General features: G+C 40.2%; 1 protein-coding gene and 1 non-coding gene across 2 annotated transcripts in view; both read right to left on the bottom strand.

Annotated features, from left to right (window-relative positions):
• The window catches only part of agpat5 (1-acylglycerol-3-phosphate O-acyltransferase 5 (lysophosphatidic acid acyltransferase, epsilon)), a 134,988-nt gene that overhangs the window by 64,637 nt on the left and 44,075 nt on the right, over positions 1 to 26,276 (bottom strand). The window contains exons 3-4 of the mRNA XM_078541908.1: positions 13,577 to 13,692; positions 5,312 to 5,401 (exon numbers count right to left, since the gene is read on the bottom strand). Of these exons, the coding sequence (XP_078398034.1) occupies positions 5,312 to 5,401; positions 13,577 to 13,692 (206 nt within the window). The remainder of the gene's footprint in view (positions 1 to 5,311; positions 5,402 to 13,576; positions 13,693 to 26,276) is intronic.
• Positions 22,433 to 22,567, bottom strand: LOC144681186 (U11 spliceosomal RNA). The gene has a single exon (XR_013576717.1). It is a non-coding gene; the product is annotated as a U11 spliceosomal RNA (small nuclear RNA).

Here is a 26,276-nt window from a genome sequence, read left to right on the forward strand (position 1 = left end):
CTTGAGTGAAACAAGAACAAAAATGTTGGAGAAAATAATTCTAACGCAGCTGGGAACCTCAGAAGAATATTTTAAACATAACTTGTGGAAAATAAGCTTTGGAGAACACAGAATACCAATTGAAGTACAACAATCCCATCTTCCGAGACAGCCATGGGAAAAAGTCATCTGGCAAAAGCTATGACGCTGCAAATAGGCTATCAAGAGACTTTCAGTTCTATCCAATTTATAAATAACACTTTTGCTAAACTTATTTCAATAAAAGGAATGGCTTATTATATAATGACAATCAGAATTCCGGTACACATAGCTCTTTCAGCAATAATGTAGCAATTAAAGGTCAATAGAGTAATGCCTTCACTGTGCATTAGTGCACTGCATTTAAACAAAGTATACAATATTTAGTTCCAGGTGAACCCCATAGATTAACTTCCAGGAAACCAAGTGATTATGTCTCAATTTTTTATTCTTCAATGAGGTTCAATTATGTGGAGCATTCTTACTGACAACAGTCCTGATACTTCTTGAGGAAAAAGTGAAAACAAAACATACACATGGGAGCAATTATCAAACTTTACCCTTATGATTTAGGACTCTATTTGAACTCTTACTCTCAGATACACATGGTATTAAAAAGCAAGGCAATTGCTGTCAAAATAGTGGGGAGGCTAACTGCACTCACAATTATTTATGTGCAAATGCCACAGCATTTTCAGATAAGGGCAGATACATGGTTAAACCCAAATTGAGAAGCTGTTTCAGAGAAACGGGGTCTTGCTTATGGTTCCCCATTGAGCTGCATGACCTTCCCGTAATTGCACGATAGATAAAGTAAACTTGCCACAAAGTTAAGTCAAGACTTCAAATATAAGTACCTCTTAGCAACCTGATAAGTGTCAATTGCTGCCAATCAACCTCCCTGTACTGAAAATTAACTATTACAAGCACGGAGTCACATTCCTTCATGTTTTAATTGGTACTGGAGATTCAAAAGTTGGTTAAGGAGCTGCTTGCCCTGATCACTCAGATCCCAGCTGCATTGTAGATGGTGCTGCACCGTTTCCATCTCTTAGCTCCAATGACTTGCAGCAGTATATAGTATAGAGATTAAATGGTAAAGGGCAAATCTAACTAATGACAGGTAATGCTTAATGACGAGTTACAGCTATTTTTGGGCCATAACCTTTGAAAATAACAATGGTAAACACAATGTAGAATCCTACTGCTATCCTCTGGCCAAAACCAAGTTCTAAAAGTAGGGATTTGAAAAGGTCATTGTGTAGTTTTGAAAATACTGTTGTGTATTTTTCACTTAAACTATCAATCAAAACTCATGAACTGCAAGGTTTAAAACTGATTCACTTAACAGGTAGAAAGTCTGTTTCTTTAGTAATGCTAAAGAGGTTGTATTAGCAAATTCACAAGTGGACAACAAAGCTAAAATACCACAAAGCTCCTTCAAAACTGGATTGGTTGTTTCCAGGCTAAGTCTGTATGATCGTAAATTCTCACTTCTGGCTTAAAAACACAGGCACTTGCAAAAGCAGATATACATTTGAAAACTTCCACGCTCATCCTCACAGGAAGGGGAGAAAGAAAAAGGAGGGATAAATACATTTTTATTCAGGATATGCTAAAACTTCAGCGACTTTACAGACGAGTAAAGTAGGCGAAAGAACTCCAAAGATAAGCAAAACAACCGAAGCTTTAAATGAAGTTTGCTATTTAAAAGCTCCATAAAAGAACCAAATGTGGATAAATTCTCATTTAAAGGTAATTGATACATCCTTTTTTTTAAAATTGTACTTTTTAATTTCAGTATCAATTTGGAATTTCTAGCACATAGCACCAAGCCAAATACATTGAGCTGAAATTTGCTGGAAAAAAAAACCATGTGTGGCCACATTGCTATTAATGTGCAAATCAGCCAGCATCTTGCTGCAAGGGAGAGATATCCCAAGAATTGTGAATCTTTCTGCACAAATAAGTCATCTCGCATTTAGCCTTCCTGTGGGTGTTGTGAAGTTGCGGCATTATAAAATGCCCTATGTATATGATAAGATTAGGATTTGGTTTAATCTCATATGATTAAGCTTTTTTGCTTTCCTTTCACTTATAGACAGCGCATTGACTTGTACTGTGGCGAGAAATAATAATATGGTTAAGTCATTCATTCCCAAAATTCTTCAGGGCATGGATGACATTTGGAAAGAAAAACCTTTGTTGGCAAGGAGAGGTCTGTTGGTAGTAAAGAATGATCTCCCAGATAAGAGGGTGGTCAATACCACAAACAAACAAGGCAATAATCAACCGATCAGTTAGGAAAATAAAAAATGACTCCTTTTAAAAGGGATGACTTCACAGGACAGGAGATACAAAGATCTTGAGCTTTCCTTTGCAATTTGCAGAGACAGAAAAAGACAAAAACAGAAGTATCAACAAAAGGTTACATTCTCTATCCAGAGCAAAAGTGAGCAATATTGTTCAGTTCTTCATGTGGCTGGCAAGACTTGGATGAACTCAACACCAATTTTTGGTTGCAAATGTTTCTGAAGTCTAAAAACTTTCCAATTTGCATATTAATTGCCCATTAAACTTGAGCCCATTAATCTTGATACAAAGTCAAGACTGGCAATTAACAGTCTAATTACCCTTTTAATGATATGATAATTGTTAATAACCACCAATGAGCCTTTCTGGCTCAGAAAGTGAACAATTAGAAGTGGAGATTTCAAAAATGCCAAATTTAAAATTTTGCTTCAATTCACCCTCTTTCCTATGCTTCTATATCAATGCTTCAATCTTAATAGTTAAAGTAAAACCTGTTGGTCCTGTCATTCCAAGTCCCAGATGTTCTATTATCAGCTCACGCATTCAGCAACTTAAAAAAGAAATTGAGCCAAAGACTGCAAGAGAACATCTAACCAATCAGATATACTAGGAGATACCCTGCTTCAGCTAATTTTGGGCCTTTGAAAATTTAGCAAATACCTAACTTCTACCCAGAAACTCTCATTTCTGTTTAACAGTGTTTTCACTCTACAGGTCGAGTATACTTTATCTGTAAATCTGAAAACCAAACACATCCAAAAACCTCACTTTTTTTTGAACCTCATTGACCTTTGGCATGGAAGTCTATGACCCGAGCCGACACAAACTTTGCCAACTGCACCCAACCTTTAGCATGGGAGGTCTCTGGCCTGAGCCGACAAACCTCGCTGACCTCACCCAACCTTTAGCAGGGAAAGCTTAGTTGTTTGTCTGCACTGTTTACCTTGAGAGGGTTACTCTCCTACAAGCAGATGGCGCCACGGGTGAGGACCTATCACAGGTGCGCTGTATTTGTTATTCAGTGGTACATCTTATTTTTCTAGCCATTTTATTTACTTCAGACTACAGCTAGCCTAGGCTTCAGCCATCATAATGCAATTAGGCCTCGGCCTAGATGCAGTATCCAAAAACTGAAATTATCCTTTATTCAAAACACAATCAGCCCAAAGGATTTCGGATAAAGGATACTCAAACTGTATTGTAAAATACTTCAAACTACCAAACAATGTGTAGAGTAATAGTCCTGCCCACCCTGCTGAACCCATGCAAGGCTTGGACTCTTTACCAGGATCATGTCAAGGGGCTCAACCACTTCCACTTGAGCTGCCTTCAGAAGCTTCTGACAATCAGATGTCAGGACATTCTGTGCCTGATGCCGACTGTGACCATGGTTGACTAGAAGAAAGCGCAGGTTTCCAAGAAAGGCGCCAAGAAAGTGCAGAAAAAGTTGCGTGCGAAGGGTGGCAAGGAGAGGAAAAGATCCAGGAAAGAAAGTTACTCCATCTACATCTACAAAGTGATGAAGCAGGTTCACCCTGACAACGGCATCTCCTCCAAGACCATGAGCCTCATGAACTCGTATGTGAACGATACTTTCGAGCGCATCATGAGTGAGGCTTCCCACCTGACCAGTACAACAAGCGCAGCACCATCACCTCTTGGGAGATCCAGACCGCCATGCGCCTGCTGCTGCCCAGGGAACCAGCGAAGCACGCCGTGTCAGAAGGGACAAAGGCGGTGACCAAGTACACCAGCTCCAAGTAAAACTCTGTATGGACTGAAAAACACTCAAAATACCAGACACAGAGGTGGCTCATCCAAGCTGACATGCCAACCATCCACTCCATATCGAGACAGTCACAAATGGTCTGAGTACATGAGTTGGTCTGGTTATGTAGCTAGAATGCCTAACACTTGCTTACCAAAGTGAATCTTCTATGGACAGCTCGAGTCTGGGGTGCACTCATTATGATCAAAGGAAACGCTACAAGGACAAAGTGAAGGCTTCGCGTTGGAGTTTTGATATTGACCCTGAGTCCTGAGAGAAGCCCCCTCACCCACGATCGCTACACCTTGCGCAACCAAATAAAAAAGGATGCAGCTTCCTTCAAAAAAAAAGCACATATCAGAAGCAGAGAGAAAATCCCAAGCCAGCAACACAGACATAACTCAATTGTCCGCAGTATGCTGCCCTATTTGCAGCAGAACCTTCCAGGCACAGATCAGTGTTAGCAGTCACCTACGTACCCACTAGAACCCTAACAAACATGGCAGGTGATGAACATGGTCACCTTTGTGTCAAAGGACGAACAAGGAAATAAGCTCAGTAATTTTTCGTCAGAAAAGTTCCATGAATGCTGTCATCTCCCATTGAGAAATAAAACCATCCTAACAACTTTACACTAATTGACTATCAAGACACCATGGTTAGGATAGAGTAAAATAGCCCACATCTACCATCAAATGGAATCCAATAACGAGCCAGGTTTCATAATCATTAAGCAGTCTAATGATCTCCAACACAAATAATACTGGGCAAATTTCTTTATTTTGATTGCTTTAGCACTTTATAAACAGTCATGGAATAATAATTCCGTTTGATCTACAAGAACATTATGGCTTAAAGAGCTTCTGATTCTTGAGCAGAACTTCAAGCCTGCACCCATAAGACAGTATTCAGATTCTAGTACAAATAGTTGGGCTTCTACCACCAAAAAAAAATTCTTAACAACTGGGTAAAGAAATGTTACACATTAAAACCGTGCAAAAAACACAATTTAAAATAAATATTTTGGAAGTTGCAACGTAAAATTGCTTCAGAGAACAGATCAAAATCCAATAACCATATTGAAATAGCTAAATGTTATTCAAGCTTACAGCAGCTAATAGAGCATTTACAAAAACAGATAAACAAAAGTTAACTTTAAGCAACATTTATCTATCATTAACATCAAAATGTAAACAGCATTGAAGTACTTACTGGGGTGCCCACTTTTATCTGCTGTTGAAGTTTATTAGCCATTGCTTTTTCATCGAATTTGGCACTTCGCTTGACATATATTCCTCCATGCTAAAATATAAATGACATTCACGATGAATGACATCTTATTGCAAAGCTTACTGGGTTTCATAACAGAATTTTTAAAAGTACAACATGAACTACACAATTGATTGATAGCTGACATTAAATGGCAAAAAGTGGTAATTGTCCATGGATAAGCTTTACAGGTCCTATTCATGTCAGCATTGGACAATCCCATTTTTCTAATTTATAGTACTCCACATAATCTCAGAAGCGCACAACAGGCATAAAAGATGTTATACAGGTCTCCAGTTCAACTGTAAAATTAAGAGCTTGTCTCAGAACGTACAACCAAAACATTTCACATTTGCAAACTATGAAAAAACTCCAACAACAATGGTAAGTTGGTTATTATTCTGAACTGCAAACTTTAAATGCTTCCAACCTCAAGATAATTGTCCATGTTTTTTTTAATATTCCAATTAGTAAGTCTGAATACAGATGGGGAAAATGAAAATTTATAGAGTTTTATACAAATTGTAACAACAGCTGCCGGTCTCACTTTGTTCACACTTGAATCTTATTTGTATAAATTATGGTTCTGGATGCATTCCCGTATTGTGCAGAATGTGATCTTAACCAAAAATCAGTACCATTTACTCCATATAAAAGCAAGTCTGTCATGTATAGCATGCTACATGGTTTTTTTTTTGGGTTTGGTCTTTTCTAAAATCTTACATGAGAGGTGATAAGAAATTATTCAACTGAGTGAAAATGGGGAGTTAATAGTACATAATAAGGAAATAGCGGCTGAAATGAACAAATATTTTGCTTCTGTCTTCACTATAAAGGATATAAAAATACATTCCAGTAATAGCTATAAATCAGGAGGTGGAGGGGAAAGAGGAAGCTGGTGAAATTACAATTACGAGGGAAGTAGTACTAAGCAAATTGATGAAGCTGCGGGCTGACAAGTCTCCGGGTCCAGATGGACTTCATCCTAGGGTCTTAAAAGAGGTGGCTAATGAGGTATTAGATGTGTTGGTGTTAATTTTCAATATACCCTAGATTCTGGAAAGATTCCATCAGACTGGAAAGTAGTAAATATAATCCCTCTATTCAAGAGAGGAAGGCAGAAAAAAGGAAATTATAGGCCAATTAGCTTGATGTCTGCTGTGGAGAAGATGTTAGAGTTGATCATTAAAGAAGTTATGGTAGGCACTTAGAAAAAGACAAGGTAATTAGGAGGATTTAGTGTGGTTTTATGAAAGGGAGATCATGTTTCACCAATTTATCAGAGTTCTTTGAAGGAGTAACATGCGCTGTGGATAAAAGGGAGCCTGTAAATGTACTGTACTTGGATTTCCAGAAGGCATTCAATAAGGTGCCAGAAAGGCTATTGCGGAAAGTAAAAGCTCATGGTGTAGGGTGTAACGTTTTAGCCTGGATAGAGGAATGGCTGGCTGGCAGAAAACACAAGTATGCATAAATGGGTCTTGTCTGATTGGCAGGATGTGACTAGTGGGGTCTCATTGGGGTCTGTGTTGGGCCTCAGTTTTTTACAATTTACATCAATGACTTAGATGAGGGGACTGAAGGCATGGTAGCTAAATTTGCAGACGACACAAAAGTAGGTAGGAAAGTATGTTATGAAGAAGACAAGGAGTTTGCACATGGATATAGATGAGTTGAGAGTGTGGGCAAAAATCTGGCAAATAGAGTATAATGTGGGAAAATGCAAAGTTGTTCACTTTGGCAGGAATAATTTTAAAAAGCAGAGTATTACTTAAATGGAGAACGACTGGAGAACGCCGAGGTGCAGAGGGATATAGGTGTTCTCGTGCAGGAGTCACAAAACGTTAGTATGCATGTAGTCAAGAAGGCTGATGGAATGCTATCCTTTATTGAGAGAAATTGAACATAAAAGTAAGGATGTTATGCTTCAGTTGTAAAGGGCATTGGTGAGACCGCATCTTGAATACTGTGTGCAGTTTTGGTATCCTTATTTAAGGAAGGATGTAAATGCGTTGGAGGTGGTTCAGAGGAGGTTTACTAGATTGATACCTGGAATGAGCGGGTTGTCTTATGAGGACAGGTTGGGAGGATGGGCTCATTTCCATTGGAGTTTAGAAGTGTGAGAGCTGACATGACTGAAGTATATAAGATCCTGATTTGGTCTTGACAAGGTGGACATGGAAAGGGTGTTACCTCTTGTGGGCAATTCCAGAACTAGGGGGACTGTTTTAAAATTAGGGGTCGCCCTTACAGGACAGAGATCAGGAGAAATTTTTTCTCTCAGAGGGTTGTGCGACTTTAGAACACTCTGCCTCAGAAGGCAGTGGAAGTGGGATCACCGAATATTTTTAAGGCAGAGGTAGGTTACCTAACAAGAATCTATGGTTATCGAGGGTAGATGGGAATGTGGAACTCGATCTTCCACTTGATCTTACTGAATGGTGGAGCAGGCTCAAGGGGCTGAATGGCCTACTTCTGCTCCTATTTCATATTTTTGTTCATAATTCATCTTTCAAATACTCAAATGAAGTTCGGCATAAAAATTTCAGCCTCAAAATGCCAAAAACCACTAATGTATAACGATCAAGTTGCTCGATGGCCCTCAAGATGAGGAATTCTTATTTGTCAAATGGTTACTTCCTGAGTTTACTAAGCAAGAGCAGTAACTTGTAGGAATCTGGATGCTTGCTTCAGAAAACAATTCAGCACATGGGGAAAGTGCAGGATAGTGGCATTGGATGAATTGTTCCTTCAGAGGGCCAGCATGGACACCTCCTGTGCTGTAACCATTCTTTGACATTAGTCAAAAAAGATCACTCGACCTGAAACGTTAACTCAGTTTCTCTTCTACAGATGTTGCCAGACCTGCTGAGCTTTTCCAGCACGTTTTGAGACTACAATCATGTTGGATATTTACAAAAAAGTAAATATTTTGTACCTGTAAACGAATATTAGTGAAAGGGTTGATTTTTTTTAAACCAATTTTTGAATTCTAAGACCACCAAGGCCAGCTACTCTGGACTGCAGCTTAGGAAAAACATGCAAAAAACTGTTTACGTACTCACACAGAGGATAAAAAAATATGAAGAGTTCTGTGTTCAGTTATGGGCACTTCTGCTCAGGAAGCATTTACTGGCCTTGAAAGGGGAACATCGGAGATTCATCACAATGATACCTGGGCTAAAAGGTTTAAATTATGAGGACAGATTGCATTAACTAGGCTTGTCTTTCCTTAAGTGTAGAAGGTTAAGGGGTGATTCAATTGAAATATTCAAGATGATTAAGGATTTGCTAGAGCTAGTAGAGATCCCAATTAATAAGTCTGAATGCAGGAGAGAGAGTCCAGAACAAGGAGGTATGGTATAAACCTTAAAATGAGAGGCAGGCCATTCAGGGCTTATGTCAAGAACTTCTTTACATGAAGGGAAGGAGAAATTTGGAAAAACCTCCCCCCAGCCAGGTCAATTGAAAAATTCAAAATTGAGTTAGACAAGATTTTGACAGGAAGTTTATGTCATTTGCTCCGAGAAATAATGGAGGTAAACAGGTATTTTTTATATTTTGCCTTTGCAATCTTATTTAGGTTGGACACAAGTCTTGTCTGGCGTGTTGTTGCCCTGATGCCAGGGTAATTGAAAAGGTGCAGAACATTTTGCGCGGAGAAGGGTTTAGCCATAAGTTTGGGTCCATGTTGGAACCAATGACATAGGTAGAAAAAAGGTTATAGTTCCACGATCAGAATTTCAGGCTCTAGAGTGGAAGTTAAAGAGCAGGACCTCAAAAGGTAGTCACTACTCCTAGTGCCAGGTGGTATTGAGTATAGCAACAATGAGATAAGAGAGATTAACAAATGGCTGCAGACATTGTGCAGGAGGAAGGGCTTCAGACTTCTGAGGCATTGAGTTCAGTTCTGGGTAGGATAGGCCTGTATGTAATGGATAAGTTGCACCTCAACAAGGCTGGGACTACTGTCCTTGCAGCGAGGTTTGGATTAAATTAATGTGGCAGGGAGAGGGACACCCAGATGAAGCAGTAGAGAAGAGATACAAGGTGTCCAGAGGACTGGGAGAGATAAGCAACAGTAGAACAAAGAGTAGTTCGTAAATAAGTGGGATCTGACAGGTGGAAATGCAAAGCAGGCTAAGGTGGGTTTAAAGTGCATGTGCTCAAGTATCCAGAGCATGGTAAATAAGGTTGGTGAGCTTCAGGCACATGTTGTGCAGGAGGAATAGTAGCATAGTACTTATGTTACTGTACTAGCAATCCAAAAGCCTAGATGAATGCCTGGAGGGAAGTTAATTAGATAAATCTGGAATAGAATGTTACCATCAGTAAGTGACCACGAGACTAAGGCTTATCATAAAAACTCATCTGGTTCACAGATTTCCTTCCCCAAAGGGCATCAGTCATCCTCACCTGTTCCGAGCAATGTCACTGACTCTTAACTGCCCTCAAATAGCCCAGTTATCCACTCAGGTGTACCAAAGCATTACAAAGTACAAGAATAAAACCAGGCAGACCACCCAGCATCAACCTAGGCACCAAACTGTGACAAAGGCACACGTAGCACAGTTGACCTTCCTCACCATCATCTGAGGACTTGTGGCATATTTGTGAGAACTGCCCCACAGCCAAATCAAGCAACAGCCTGACATAGCCAAGCTCTTAGAATCATACCTGTTTGCAAATGGCCCGACTTCATCATCATCCCTGGGTATGTTCCATCTCACTGTACGGACAAGATCCAACAGAGGTGGTTGCAAGTAGTATATAAAATCGGGAGGGAGTGGCCCTGGGAATCCTCAACATTGACTCTGGACCCCGTGTGGTCTGGTCAGCTCCACAATGGGAAAGGAAGCATCCTGTTAATTACCACTGACCACCCTCCCTCAGCTGATGAATCAATGCTCCTCCATGTTGAACACCACTATAAAGGAACAGAGGGTAGCTCTGGAGGTGTATAGAAAATACTCTGGATGGGGAATTTCAATGAGTAGCTAGGTAGCACTTTGATTGACTGAGCTGGCATCTACTAAAGCACCTATCTGCCAGGCTGGCCTGCAATAGGTGATGAGAAAACCGACACAAAGAAAAACCTACTTAACCTCATCCTCACCAATCTACCTATTGCAGACACATCTGTTCATGACAATATTAGTAGAAGTGGACCACCACACAGAGGAACAAGCCCAGCAATTACAGGCCATTCTACCTATTGCCAGTGGCTGAGAAACTTTCAGTATTAATCCAAGAGACAACTGGCACTTGGGAAAAATGACTCAATAAATAAAAGCCAACACGGATTTATTAAAGGCATATTATGTTTGACTAAAACAAAAAATGCTGTAAAAATTCAGCAGGTCTGGCAGCATCTGTGGAGAGAGAAACGTAGTTAACGTTTCGAGTCTGTATGGCTTCTTCAGAGCCATGCGGACTCGAAACGTTAACTATATTTCTCTCTCCATAGATGCTGCCAGACCTGCTGAATTTTTCTAGTATTTTCGGGTTGTGTTTCAGATTTCCAGCATCTGCAGTATTTTGCTTTTATCTTTATGCTTGACTAACTTGATTGCGTATTTGATGAAGGAACGGAGGGGATGGATGAAGGTACTACAGTCTCTATTATGTATATGGACTCTCAAACAGTGTTTGATAAAGTAACACAATAGACTTGCCAACAAAATTGAAGCCATGGAATTAAAGGGCAGTGGCGATGTGAATACAAAATTAGCTAAGGGACAGAAAGCAGAGTAGCAGTTAGTGAAAATTTGTTTTTCAGACTGGAGCAAAGTATGCAGCAGTGTTCCCCAGGGCTCAGTGTTGCAACCTTTGCTCTTATTGATATGTATTAATGAGCTAGACATACATGGTTGTATAGGGCAGAATTTCAAAGTTTGCATCGGATGGTGTATAGTAAACAGTGAGAAGAAAAGTAACTGACTTCGAGAGGATATGGACCTACAGATAGATTAAATTTAATGTTGAGAAGCAGCAAAAGTGATTTATTATGGTAGGAAGAAAAGGAGAAGCATTATAAACTAATAATTTTAAAGGAGGTGCAGGAACAGAGACCTGAGGATATACATACAGAAGTCTTTAATAGTGGCAGAATAAGTTGAGAAGTTTGTTAAAAAGGCATGCAGGATCCTTGGCTTCGAAATTTAATTTTCTTTCCTAATGGTGAAAGAGTGGGAAACCTGGGTGCCATTGTACACGAATTACAGAATATGAACATGCAGGTGCAGGAAGTTATCAGGAAATAAAATGGTATGTTAGCCTTTATTATAAAGGGATTGGACTATTAGAATAAAATCATAATGCAATTCGTATAGGTCCTTGATGAAACAGCATCTGGAGCACTACCTCCTTAACGAAGGATGGATATTGCTAAGGAGGGAGTGCGGCCAAAGTTCACTAGACTATCCCTGGAATTAAGGAAATGCCCAAAGAGGAGAGGTTGAATAGATTAGGCCCATACTCATGAGGGGTGATCTCATAGAAACAGAAACCTCTTATGGGGCTTGACAGGGTGGATGCTGGGAGGATGTTGCCCCTGACTGGGTTGTCTAGAACTAGGGATCATAGTCTCAGAATAAGGGGTCAGCCATTCAGGGCTGAAAATGGGAGAAATTTCTTTACTCAAAGGGTTGTGGATCATTGGAATTCTCTATCCCAGACAGCTGTGGAGGCTCAGTCGTTGTCAGATTAAGACAAAGTTTGACAGATTTTTGGGTACTGCAGGGAATTAAGGGATATGTGGATAGTACAGGATGGTGAAACTGAAGTAGAAGATCAGCCATGATCATATCAGACAGCCGAGCAGGCTAGAAGGGTTGACCCCTGCTCTTATATTTTATGTTCTTATAAACAGAGGAATAGAGTAAAAAAGGAAATGATTTTAAATCCTACGATAGACCCCAGCTGGAGTATTGTTCCCAGTTCTGGGCACCCCACTTTAGGAAAGATGTCAAGGTCTTACAGAGGTTGCAAAGGAGATTTATTAAAATCATACCAGGGATAAAAGATGTGGAGAGGCTAGGGAAACAGAGACTGTTCTTAGAACAGAGATTGTTAAGGGAAGTTTTGATGGAAGTGTTCAAACTCATGGACAATTTTGATAGAGCAAATAAGGTGAAAAAGTTTCCTGTGACAGGAGGGTTGTTGAGTAGAGGAGACAGATAAAAGGTAATTGGCAAAACAAACAGATGCGATAGGAGGGAAAATAATGAATATTATTTGGAATGCACCACCTGTAAGTGTGGTGGAAGGAGATTCAATAATTTTTAAAAGGGAATTGATAAATCCGTGAAAAGGAAAAACTTGTTAGGCTATGGGTGGGGGGTGGGGGGGAGAATAGAAGATAAGGACTAATTGGATATCTTTTCAAAAGTGTCAGAGGTATGATGGGCAAAAAAGGTAGCCTTCTGCACTGTAACAATAACTTATAGTTACATAGTGCTATTAACCAGGTAAAACATCGCAATGCAATTCACAGTAGCAGCAGCATCAAAGTTTCACACCAAGCCACATAAGCCAATATTACAGCAGATGACTAAAAGGTTGGTCAAAAAGGTAGGTTTTAAAGGAGTGCCTTAAAGGAGGAAAGAGAGGTAAAGAGGCAGAGGGGTTTAAGGAATAAATTCCAGAGCTTAGTGGCCTTTACAATTTAAGGTTCAGGCTGCCAACAGTGGAACAATTAAAAGTAGGGGTGTTCCAGAGGCCTGAATTGGAGCTGCGCAGCTATGTCGGAGTGCTGTTGAGCTGAAGCCTTGGAAGGATTTGAGAAAAAAAAGAGAATTTTTAAATTGAGGCATTGCTTAAATGGGAGCCAATGTAGGTCATAAAGTGCAGGGGCGACGTGTGAATGAGATTTAACATGTTACGATATGGGCAGCAGAATTTGGGATGGCTTGAAGGTTACAGAACCTTTCAATTCTATTCCATGAATGCAATAAGGTCATGCCAGTACTTTAATAACATGACAATTATTTTAAAATGGCATATTAAATAGCTGACTTGTTTTTAAGTTAAAAGTACTGGCGGAGAGGAAGGTCGGTATGCAATTCAAGTACTGTTCTCATTAGTATATAGGTATGACAAACTGGTTAGCCACAAAATGTCTGAACAAATGATGTAACTCTTTGAATCTAACTTGTTTCCATTGCAAATTGTTTCCCTTCCTCACAAATTTTAAACATGGTACCATACCTGAGAGAAATACCATCCATACAAGGGAAGCCACTTCAACCCATCCTTTAGAACGTAACGCACATGGCCAAGTGCGTTTTGTCGGATTGCTAACATATCAGCAATAATCCAGTCAACTGAACGGGAAGAAAAATATATTATCCTTAATTTTATAGGCATCTATATATGTATGTACTATTAATATACGGAACAGCAAATTGAAGATTTGTTCTATTTTTGATATAAAGTCAGTTTAAACCAGCCTATTGAAAAAGGTATCGCTTTAGCATTTCTATGTGCCGTGGAATACATTCTTGCACAGGGAATGCAATCCATAATATACAAATGCTCAGTGAACCATAATAATGGAAGTTCTCAATCATCCTGGAATTTTGAAATGGATTCAATCTTAAAAATAAGTGTAATACATTTATGAGATTACTCAGTCATCACATTTATCAGAGCGAATCTTTGGAAAGCTCTTACACTTTCACAAAAAATACGTCAATGTTGTCCCTTGTGATTAAGTACCAGAGACATTAAAATACAGCAAGGAAAAGTAAACACATTAAGGCTAGCAGCCTCTATTTATACTGAAACAATACAGTTAAACTGTTAAAATATGAAGAAAATGCCATACACCACTCATTAGAACATGATGCAATCAAAATATTGGGGCTTGATCTTTCCTGCACTATTTGACTTGATAAAAAGCCCATCAGGTAACACTGCTTGATTTCTGTTTACTATTTGATTAATTGACACAAAAATAAAATGATGATTAGAGTCAGTAAGAACTTTCATGAGTTAGATATGTTAGATATATTAGCTTTATAACATTCAGAAAATGTTGAATTCACTGAAGTTGACAAAAAGAAAGCAAACAGACCCAAAGAAAATTATTTTTTTTTTTAAAAAACAGCTTGGCTGTTTCTTCAATGGGTCATTAAACAAATATGTTATGTGTGCATAAGTCATGAATGCTCCCAACTCCTATCTGTTGGTTCATTTTCCCAGTATAATTCTCACTTACTGCAGACTCTACTCCATAGTTCCTTTTTAATAAGCTTCTCCACCACTTTGGTTCCGATGACAACTTCCAGCAGCGTTCCCACTGATGCTCTGTCCCCGAACAGCTCCTGGACACACTCCCTCTCCACAATGCTCTCCAAACTAAGACACTGGCTCATGGATGCTCCAAGCTGATTGTACCTTAGCAATAATCCAAATTCTTCCCACCACTTTGGATTCTTTCATATCATCTATCCTATGCCTTCAAATTATAACTAGGACATGTCCATCAACCTCTGCCATGCTAATATGACTTAAATTTTGTGCAAGTATTCATGTACACATTGTTACCTCTATGGACCTGAGAAAATTACTTTTACCTTAATTTGCTTTTTTCTTTTATCATCTCAGGCCCATTTCTTCTATCTCATCACTTTCCATCACCTCTTCATGCCAGCTTTCTTTTCTCCCATCACTCAGATATGCTGCTCCATCCCTATTTTAAACTATCACCCAAATCACCCTTCAAGTTGCTGACAGCTGCCCTCCATTTCCCTTGGCATTTTTGAAGTGTTACAACCGCAGCTGATGTTATTCACTGAGCAAGCCAAATCCCAGAGGGTAAATTGTCTTACTGATCATAGCATTTTTTTATATTTTGAAAACAAGGGGAAAACTACTGATCCCAGGAGCATAGAATCGCGGTAACACTTTTAGGATTTTGAAAGTTAAAAGGTTTATTAACAAGAAGAAAAAAAACTTAAACATACAAAGAACTTAAACATTCATGATTAAAATTACACAGTTGAAACAGTCTTTATAACACACTCCCCAAAAAATAAAAATCCACTTGGTCAGAACACGCAAGTAAACTGCTTGGCAACAGCTCTCTTATAGATTTTTAACCATAAAAATCCACTAATATTATCCAAGTGAAAAAACTGCTGGTACTTTAAACTATACCACATGACTTCTCTCTCGCTCTCTCCCATTCTGATGTGGAAATCTCAAGAAGTGCAGAAACATACTGCTTTCTGAAAACAAAGACTTCTCTGGCTTGAAACTGGATCAAATCTGGCTACATCAAGTTCACAACTTTTATCAGCACAGAGTGAGTCTCAGGGCATCTCCCTCACACAGCCACCTCAACTCAACTAAACATCTCCCTGTTTTCCTCTTTCATCCTAGACTCCATTGTCCTAAGCACCTCTTTGAACTCAACTTTTCCAAAATATAAAAATCTTCGTCTTCCTATTGCCTCCATTTTTGGGTGTAATAAAATGCTTAAGTTTGTTTGTCTGTGACCTCGGCACAACACAATCTGGAAACAATCCAGGATGCTCTTTCTATAAAACCTCTGTTGAGTGCATTTTAACAGGTGTAGTCAATTTTTGTGATCCTGCTATATCATTCCCAAGAATAAATTGAACCCCTGCAATAGGCAATTTCTCCACGACTCCAACAATCACCTCTCCTGTTTTCAAATCACTCTTTATATTTAATTTATATAATGAAATAGGCTTGAACCCTCCATGAATTCCACTAACTAACACTTTCATCTGCAACAACCCTTCTGGACAGCAGATGGCACTATCCCATACCATTAATGATTGGCTAGCCCCTATATCGCTTAAGATCTTAAGAGTCCTTCTGCTCTTCCTGGATCACATAGGTATACTTTCCCTTCGTAAATAAAATCTTTAAACATCTCTGTAATTTGCCCTTCAGAACTTCCTTGGGTAGGTTGTGAACACATTCCCACCCCTCTGGCTAATACTGACTCTTCCTTTTTCACCTGTACAAAGGCTACTGGTCTGTCTTGCACTTGGGTCTCAGAGCTCATAGCACTTTAAATTTACAGAACTGAGTTCCTATCACTGCAATCAGTTTCCCATTTAACCTCCAACAATTTGATCTTTACGTCCAGCCTTGTTACAATGGTAACATTTTCTTTTAACTTTTCTTCCTTCACCTTTGCCTTACACCTTCCCATTTTTAATAGACTGGCGTCCTTCAACTGGTTCTTTTTAACTAACACTTTTACCATCCCTAGGTTTTCTATACCTCCAATTCCCTTGCTGATTTACATATGACCCTTTTCCTACACTCAACTGTGTGTGAAACATCATAAGTATCAGCTAAACAGCAGCTTTCCTAATCTTTTCACGTTGTTTTTCACCTAACTATGTCTTGATAGTTACTGGAATTTTCTAAATATTCCTAAATTCTTCCATAATCATTTTGAAAAGTTTTGTCTAACTTTGATGCCTCAAACCATTGATCCCAGAGTGTTTCTTTTTATCTTACAAACTCTACAAATGTCCGATTAGGTATCTTTCCTAGTCCTAAATTTCAACTGATAAGCTTCAGGGACGAGGTCATAAGCATTTAGTATTGCCTTTTTTACTACCTTGTATTTTGCAGGTTGTTTCTTTGATAAGCCAGCATACACATTCATTGCTGTACCTGACAAAAACCCTGTAACATTATAGTCCAAGCATCTCTTGGCTAATTCAATTTTATAGCTATCTTTTCAAATGAGGTGAAATATCTTTCAACTCCATCCTCCACAAATTTAAGCACTAACCAAAGATTTGATTCCTTTGAGGAATTTGATTTAAAAAGTCATCATCTGAATCACTCTCTCTCTCCTCCTTTATTCTAAGCTTTACTTTAGACAATTCACACTGTCTGGTTTCTTTTTCTCTCTGATGCTCTCTCTTTCCTCACTTGCTAACTTCTCTCTGAAGCTGAAGTTCAAGCTTTCACATTTCTATCTCTTGCAAGCTCTTATTTTCCTTTTTTTGCTCCTTTTCCCACTGAAGCTTTATTTCCGTTTCCTTTCATCTGTCCTTTTTCTTTTCAAGTTTTTTCATTTCTTTTTCTCCCAATTCAAGTTTTTTCAGTTCCATTTCTTTTTCAAGTTCAAACTTCTACCTTTCTCTGTCTTTTTCCATATCAACTGCTTCATTTGCAACTGAACTCTTACAAACTCTAGCTGTGACACATTAAGTTAAGGTGTCTTCTCCTCTAACTTTAAACGCTAAGTACCATAACCATATCAGCCTTACGAAATTATGCTTTCATTGCTACCTGCACTTCATCTGCTAACTTTCTCAGCTGACTTTTATTCAAAGATTTCAAATACTCTACAGTTACAGCATCCACTCCCAGAAAAGTCTCAGCAATTGCCAAAGCCATGTTGCAGTCCAACCACTTTAAAATCCCTCAACACAAAACTCCTGAACTCAGTACTCTCCTTGTACTCATATCCTTTAAATTCACAAATCCCAATTCAATCAAGGAATTTTAATTCCTGCAAAAAGAGTCCCCAAATGTTACGACCGCAGCTGATGTTATTTGCTGAACAAGTCAAATCCCAGAGGAAAACTTGTCTTACTGATCATAACATTCTTTTTTCCGCATTTTGAAAATGAGGGGGAAACTACTGATCCCAGAAGCACAGAATCCCAATAACACTTTTAGGATTTTAAAGTTAAAAGATTCATCAAGAAAAAAAAACTTATACATTCATGATTAAAATTATATAGTTGAAACAGTCTTATAAAACATTCCCCAAAAAATAAGAACCCACTTGGTCAGAACACACAAGTAAACTACTTGGCAACAATTCCCTTATAGATTTTAACCATAAAAATCCACTAATTATCCAAGGGAAAAATTGTTGCTACTTTATTAAACTATACCACACGACTTTTCACTCTCTTCCACTCTGCTGTGGAAATCTCAAGGAAGTGCAGAAACAGACTGCTTTCTGAAAACAAAAACTTCTCTGTCTTGAAACTGGATGGATGCTTCAAATTCACAACTTTTCTTAGCACAAGAGCTGGCCTCAGGGCATCTCCCCCACACAGCCAACTCAACTCAACTCAGTATCTCCATTTTCCCCTTTCATCCTAGACTCCATTGTTCTAAGCACCTCTTTGAACTCAACTTTTCCAAAATATAAAAATCTTTGTCTTCCTATTGTCTCCATTTTCAGGTCAAATAAAGTTTAATAACCTTCCCTTGTTTACTTATGAAACCTTTGTAAGTTGTAAAACTCCCTTAAACTCCCTTTGAAATTTAGCAGTTGAAAAGTCAAGTCCTCACCTATCACCTAATGCAAATTTTAAAACCCAACCTATTTACTTGTAATTTCAACTTCATCTTAGCCTCTCATTACAAATGGATGCATCTGGCACCTGTACCTTTCATTTCTCACTTTCATTTCTCAGGTCCCACAGATAAGCTGTCTTTACTAATGTTCCCCCAGTTTAAATACCCATGGACACATATCCTGCCTTCTTTACAGAATGCCACCATATTCCCAAAAATATTAAAAAAGATAACATCCATCTTCACACCAAGAGATTTATTGAGGGACCTGTTGCAACCTCCTTGAAGCCAACCTTGAATGAAAGAATAGACTGTTGCATATGCAATTTTGTAGATAACACTACCTTAGGGGCTACATAGGAGGCATACTAAGTTGTGCACAAGAGCAGGAAGTCACAAAGGAACTAGATGAGTGGAGAAAGCTATGGCAGATGATGTTCCATGTAGGGGAAATTAAGTCATCCACACTGGATCGAAGGAAGACAAAACAGAACGTTGTGTTATGGGTGACAGACAAGGAGCTGTGGATGAGCAGAAGAATTTGTTTCCAGCTGCACAAATCACTACAAGCTAGTGCATAAGCTAGTACACAGGTTCAAAATGTAATCAAAAAGAAAATTGAGATGTTGACCTTTATCTCAAGGGGGAAGTGATGTTTTTGTTGTACAGAGCCTTGATTAAATCCTTCCTGGAGTATCATGACCAGCTTTAGAAATCAAATCTCAAGATTTTTTGGCCTTACAGAGGGTGCAGCACAGGTTCACCAGAATTCTGCCAGAGATTCAAGAGTTATATTACAAGGACACATTACACATTCCCTTGAGGTTAAACAGAGGAGGGGTGATCTAACCCTTCTTTAAAATAATACCAGGATTTGCTAAGAATAAATTAGAGAAACTGTTTCCTGTAGGCTTTCTAGAGAAATATGAGGAAGCACTTCTTCACACAAAGGTAATGGGAGTCTTGAACACTTCCACATCACCCGACCTTCTGTCCCAAAAGCTGCTGAAGGTTGATCAATTGAAATTTTCATTTTTATATTTAGTTAGGCAAGGATATTAAGGGTTTTCAAACCATGGCGGTTGGACTGAGTTAAGATACAGATCAGCCATGATCCAAATGAATGTTGGCACAGGCCAGAGGGTCTGAATGGTGCATTCATCTTTCTATGTTCACTATCTACATAGCCCAAACTACTGGAGTGGCAAAATCTCAACTTGGTGTCCTCCTCTACCCGTCTGGCACCTCCTTATCCTTCAAGCAGCTCACACTTCTATCCCATCATTTTTTCTTCAAAATCCTTGTTTACCTCTACCGCAACCACTGCTACACAAACCCCAGCCAAGATATCCATCATCCATTTCTGTCAGCCTGTAACCATAGCAAATTACCCCTTCTCAACCTTCTTGTCATGTCTGCAGTCTTTATCACAGTTGGTTATATCACCCTCCTCCAACGTCCAGTTGGTTAGAATTGTGCCTGCCTGGTTCCATTCTTATCTATCCAGATATACCCAGAGAATCAGCTGCCATGACTTTTCGTTCCACTCCAGCACCATTACCTATGGCATTTCCCATGAATATAACTTTGGCCCCCTCCCATTTTTCACCTACTTGCTGCCCTTGTGCAACACCACCCGAAAACACATCAGGTTCCAAATGTAAACTCATAACAGTTCCAACGCACCATCAATTCACCACAGTCTCCAATCTGTCATACTGCTTGTCCAATATCCAGTATTGAACGAGCGGAAATTTCCTCCAATTAAATATTGGAAAGATAAGAGCCATTAGTGACCACTACAACCTCAGTTCCTGACCATAGATTCCATCTTGCTCCCTGGTAACTGTGTGAAGCTGAACCAGAGTGTCTGCAATCTTTGTGTTACGTTGGGTTTGACCCCAGGATGAGCTTCTGACTACATAAACAAGACTGCCCTCTGTCACCTTTTAACATTTGACTTAATTCCTGCTTAAACTTAACTGCTGCTAAAACCCTCAACCATACCATTAGTACCTCTGAAATTGACTTTTCCCATACTCTCCTGGCTGGTCTCCTATCTTTAATCCTACATAAAATGTACACCCATCCAAAACTGCTACCAGTTCCTTCCAGTCACTCATCACCCTTGAGCTCTCTGATCTATATTGGTTCATGGCCCAGCAATGCCTCAATTTCAAAATTTTCATACAAAAGCAGAATACTATGGATGCAGGAAATCTGAAATATAAACAGAGAATGCTGGAAATACTCAGATCAAGTAGCATGTGTGGAAAGAGAAACAGAATTAATGTTTCAGTTAATATGCAGTTCTGATGAAATGTTAACTCTTTCTCTCTCTCCATTGATGCTGCATGACCTGAGTATTCCCAGCATTCTGTTTTTACTTAAAATTCTCATGTTTCAAATCTGCCCATGGCTCCTCCCTTCTCTACCTCTAACCTCCTCCAGCTCTACAAGCCTTCAAGATCTCTGTGCTCCTCTAATTCTGCAATCTTGCATATTGTCTGTTTCCACTATTCCACCACCTGCGTGCTTTCAACTGCCTAAGCCCTAAAGCTCTTGAATTCTCTCCCTGAACCTCTCCTCTTATGATCCTTAAAACCTTTCTTTTTGACTAAGCTTTTGATCATCTGTTCTGATGATGCCTTCTCTGGCTCGGAGTCAAATTTTGATGGATAACACTCTTCTGAAACACCGTGGGAGATTTTGCCATGTTAAAGGTTTGATACAGATGCAAGCAGTTGTTGCTGCTTGGTGACTGCTCATCCTTGGTTATTTTAGTCTCCCCTTATGGAATCATTGGCTGATACAGCCAAGGAGGAGGCCACTCAGTCCATTGTTCCTGCTCTTTCAAAGAGCTAATGGTCTCACTTTCCTCTTACCCCTGCAAATCTTTTCCCTTCAACTTTTTATCTAATTCCATTTTGAAAGTTAAAATTGAAGCAGCTTCCACCACATTTTTCAGGTTATGCATGCCAACTCATCATAACTCACTGTGTAAAAATAACTTCTCAACTCACCTCTGGTTCTTTGGCAAAACACTGTAGATCAGTGTCCACTGGTTACCAACCCTTCCGCAACTGGAAACTGTTTCTCCTACTTCACCTTATAAAAACCCTCTTAAATTACCTTATAACTACTTCTGATCTAAGGAGAACAACCTCATTTTCTCCATCTCTTTACATAACAGAAGTTCCCGATACCTAATACCATTCTAGTAAATCACTTCAGCAGTCTCTCCAAGATATCTCTAGTATACTGCACAGAAATTGGATGCACTACTCCAACTGGGATCCTATCAACGTTTTATAAAGGTTAATATAATTTCCTTACTTTTGTAATTTATGCCTCTGCTTATTCCACATGCATTTTTTTTATATAAACAGCCTTCACAAATTTATGTACAAACACAGGTCTCTCCTCCTGCACTCTATTCAGTCCTCTTCTCATAGAGTTATACAGCACAGAAACATTGCACCATTTCGTTTATATTTTAATTCATTCTTCCTCCCAAAATGCATCACTTCACAGCTGTGTGTTAAATTTCAACTGCCATATGACTGTCCATTTCACTATGCCCTCCTGAAGTTAGTTTCTGTCCACCTCACTATGTGGCTAACTCCCAAGCTTGGGTGTGAAAGATACACAGAAACTAGGACTAGGATGCTTAAGTAGAGAGTTTTATTGCTCACTGAAAAGCTGACTTCTCCACTCTAACACACCAGACAGCCTGTGCTTTTTTTTCGGAGCACCGAGACAAATGATCACCAGCAGCTCCCAGAAACAAAAATTGCACTTCTGAACTCTCTTGATATCAATTCCGCACAGATAAAGCGCAGGTGCCTAGCCCATGTGCTATTCACAGCAGAAACTCTGTTGGCTGACTCTTCCTTATGTACAACACAAAAACAAAAATAAAAATACCTGGAAAAACTCAGCAGGTCTGACAGCATCTGCGGAGAGGAACACAGTTAACGTTTCAAGTCCATATGACTCTTTAACAGAACTAAGGAAAAATAGAAGAGAGGTGAAATATAAGCTGGTTTAAGAGGGGGTGGGACAAGTAGAACTGGATGGAGGGCCAGTGATAGGTGGAGATTGCCAAAAGATGTCATAGACAAAAGTTCAAAGAGGTGTTGACAGTGGTGATATTAGCTAAAATATATGCTAATAGGTGACATTAAGGGTAGAAAGCAGGACAAGCAAGGTACAGATAGCCCTAGTGGGGGTGGGGTGGGGGGGGAAGGGATCGAAATAGGCTAAAAGGTAGAGATAAAACAATGGATGGAATTACATTTAAAAATAATGGAAATAGGTGAGAAAAGAAAAATCTATATAAATTATTGGAAAAAAGGGGGATCGGAAAGGGGGTGGGGATGGAGGAAAGAGTTCATGATCTAAAGTTGTCGAACTCAATATTCAGTGCAGAAGGCTATAAAGTGCCTAGTCGGAAGATGAGGTGCTGTTCCTCCAGTTTGCATTGAGCTTCACTGGAACATTGCAGCAGGCCAAGGACGGACATGTGGGCATGAGAGCAGGGTGGAGTGTTGAAATGGCAAGTGACAGGGAGGTCTGGGTCATGCTTGCGGACAGACCAAAGGTGTTCCGCAAAGCGGTCACCCAGTCCGTGTTTGGTCTCTCCAATGTAGAGGAAACCGCACTGGGAGCAGCGAATGCAGTAGACTAAATTGAGGGAAGTGCAAGTGAAATGCTGCTTCACTTGAAAGGAGTGTTTGGGCCCTTGGACGGTGAGGAGAGGGGAAGTAAAGGGGCAGGGGTTGCACCTTCTGCGGTTGCATGGGAAGGTGCCGTGGGAGGGGGCTGAGGTGTAGGGAGTGATGGAGGAGTGGACCAGGGTGTCCCGGAGGGAATGATCCCTGCGGAATGCTGCCGGGGGGGGGAAGAGAAGATGTGTTTGGTGGTGGCATCATGCTGGAGTTGGCGGAAATGGCGGAGGATGATCCTTTGAATGCGGAGGCTGGTGGGGTGATAAGTGAGGACAAGGGGGACCCTATCATGGTTCTGGGAGGGAGAGGAAGGTGTGAGGGCGGATGCGCGGGAGATGGGCCGGACACGGTTGAGGGCCCTGTCAACCACTGTGGGTGGAAAACCTCGGTTAAGGAAGAAAGAAGACATGTCAGAGGAACTTTTTTTGAAAGCGGCATCATCAGAACAGATGCGACGGATGCGAAGGAGCAGAGAGGAATGGGATGGAGTCCTTACAGGAAGTGGGGTGTGAGGAGCTGTAGTCGAGGTAGCAGTGGGAGTCGATAGGCTTGTAATGAATATTGGGGGACAGTCTATCACCAGAAATTGAGATAGAGAGGTCAGGAAAGGAAAGTGTCAGAGATGGACCATGTGAAAATGATGGAGGGGTGGAAATTGGAAGCAAAACTAATAAATTTTTCCAGGTCCAGACGAGAGCATGAAGATGCACCAAAGCAGTCATCGATGTACCAGAGAAAGAGTTGTGGGAGGGGGCCGGAGTAGGACTGGAACAAGGAATGTTCCACATACCCCATAAAGAGACAGGCATAGCTGGGGCCCATGCGGGTACCCATAGCCACACCTTTTATTTGGAGGAAGTGAGAGGAGTTTGAGGAGAAATTGTTCAGTGAAAGAACAAGTTCAGCCAGACAGAGGAGTGTAGTGGTGGATATGGATTGTTCGGGCCTCTGTTCGAGTAAGTGGCGGAGAGCCCTCAGACCATCCTAGTGGGGAATGGAGGTATAGAGGGATGGTCTGAGGGCTCTCCTTATATACAATTGAGTATCATTTGCAAATCAACACCCAGCACCTGTTCATCTTATTACCATCAAGTACTGGGTATTTAACATTCATTAAACAGAACCTATTAGATGCAAACATGCGGTTCACCTTACTTTGGAGTTTCTCTGTTATCTGAGAACGTTGCACCCTTGATCCTATCTAATCCTTTCCCTTCATGTACTACCCGCATTCATGACCACCCGGTCAATCTTGCCATCTCCCATGGGCTCTCTACTCCCATGGTCTTGATCAAAGACAACACCATCTCTGACTACTTTCTTGGATAAATCAATTCCTGTAACTTTTTCTAATGCCTCTTCCATCTGCACACACCCCTGGAAAATATTCTTCCCTAAGTTAGTTGAACCTATATTTTGAAAATTTCAGCTACTGAGGCTTGGCCCTTCAATTTGCTGTGTTACTTCATTAGTTGCCCATTTTCTAAACCAGTCCCCTCAGCTCCACCTTTGATGCCCTGGTTCCCATCATTCCCCCGGTACGGTTTATATCTTTGTACTCTCAGGTGAGTGGAGTACAGTCTCAAAATACATGGTACATAACTGGTTGACCCATCCATCGTTGGATCTGGCTGGACAACATGAAACACTATCAAGCCTGACAAATCCACTCATGATTCCAGGACTGCCAATATGTCTTTTTTCTTTAGCTTCTTTTCTCCTCTACCAACTATGTCCTTAAAACCCTCCCCCCACCATCACTTCCAAGAGTTCATAAATTTCTTTGTCATCAAGGTTGAGACAATTATCAAGCTAAATTTACCGCCCTCTAGAACTGAACCCATGTCTTTCTCCAGTTTCCCTCCCATCTTCCTCTCAAGCTCTCTTGAGTTCACCTTGTTCACAAGACCAACCACCTCCTTGCTCAATAGACCCATTCACACTAAAGTGACCACCCCGCTTCCCTTCCTGGTCCCCATGATAGCCAATGTAAATGGCTCTCTTCTTCAAAATCACTGTCATTATCCTTCCTCTAAAGTAACTCCATCTGGTATTTGCAAACTAACAATCACCATCTCCAACCTCTCTGACCCCTCCAAATCCTTGAACTATGTTGCCATCATACCCTCAAACTCCATGTTTGAAGCTCTCCAATCAGGTTTCTGCTCCTGCTATAGCATTGAAATGGCCCTAACCATAGACACAAACGAAACCTCTGGAACTGCAACTGTGTAACATCATTCCTCAACCTCCTCTTTGCCAGTTAACCACAACATACTCTTCCATTATCTCTTTGTTGTCCATGTCCAAATGCAGCAAGACCTGGACAACATCCAGGCTTGGGCTGACAAGTTGCAAGTAACAATCAGGCCACACAAGTGCCAGGCAATGAACATCTCCAACAAGAGAGAATCTAACCATCGCCCTTTGACGTTCATGGCATTACCATCACTGAGTCCCCCACTATCAACATCCTGGGGGTTACCATTGACCAGAAATTGAAATGGACTAACCATATAAATACTGTGGCTACAAGAGCAGGTCAAAGGCTAAGAATAGTGCAATGAGTAACTCACCTCCTGACTCGCCAAAGCCTGTCCACCATCTACAAGGCACAAGTCAGGAGTGTGATGGAATACTCCCCAGTTGCCTGGAGGAGTGCAGTTCCTACAACACTGAAAAAGCTTGACACCGTCCAGGACAAAGCAGCTCGCTTGATTGGCACCACATCCACAAACATTTACTCCCTCCACCACAGATGCACAGTAGTAGCAGTGTGTACCATCTACAAGATGCACTGTAGGAATTCACCAAGGCACCTTAGATAGCACCTTCCAAACCCATGACCTCAACCATCTAGA

The sequence above is a fragment of the Cetorhinus maximus genome, chromosome 5, assembly GCF_964194155.1.
Source record: "Cetorhinus maximus chromosome 5, sCetMax3.hap1.1, whole genome shotgun sequence".
Lineage (NCBI taxonomy): Eukaryota > Metazoa > Chordata > Chondrichthyes > Lamniformes > Cetorhinidae > Cetorhinus > Cetorhinus maximus.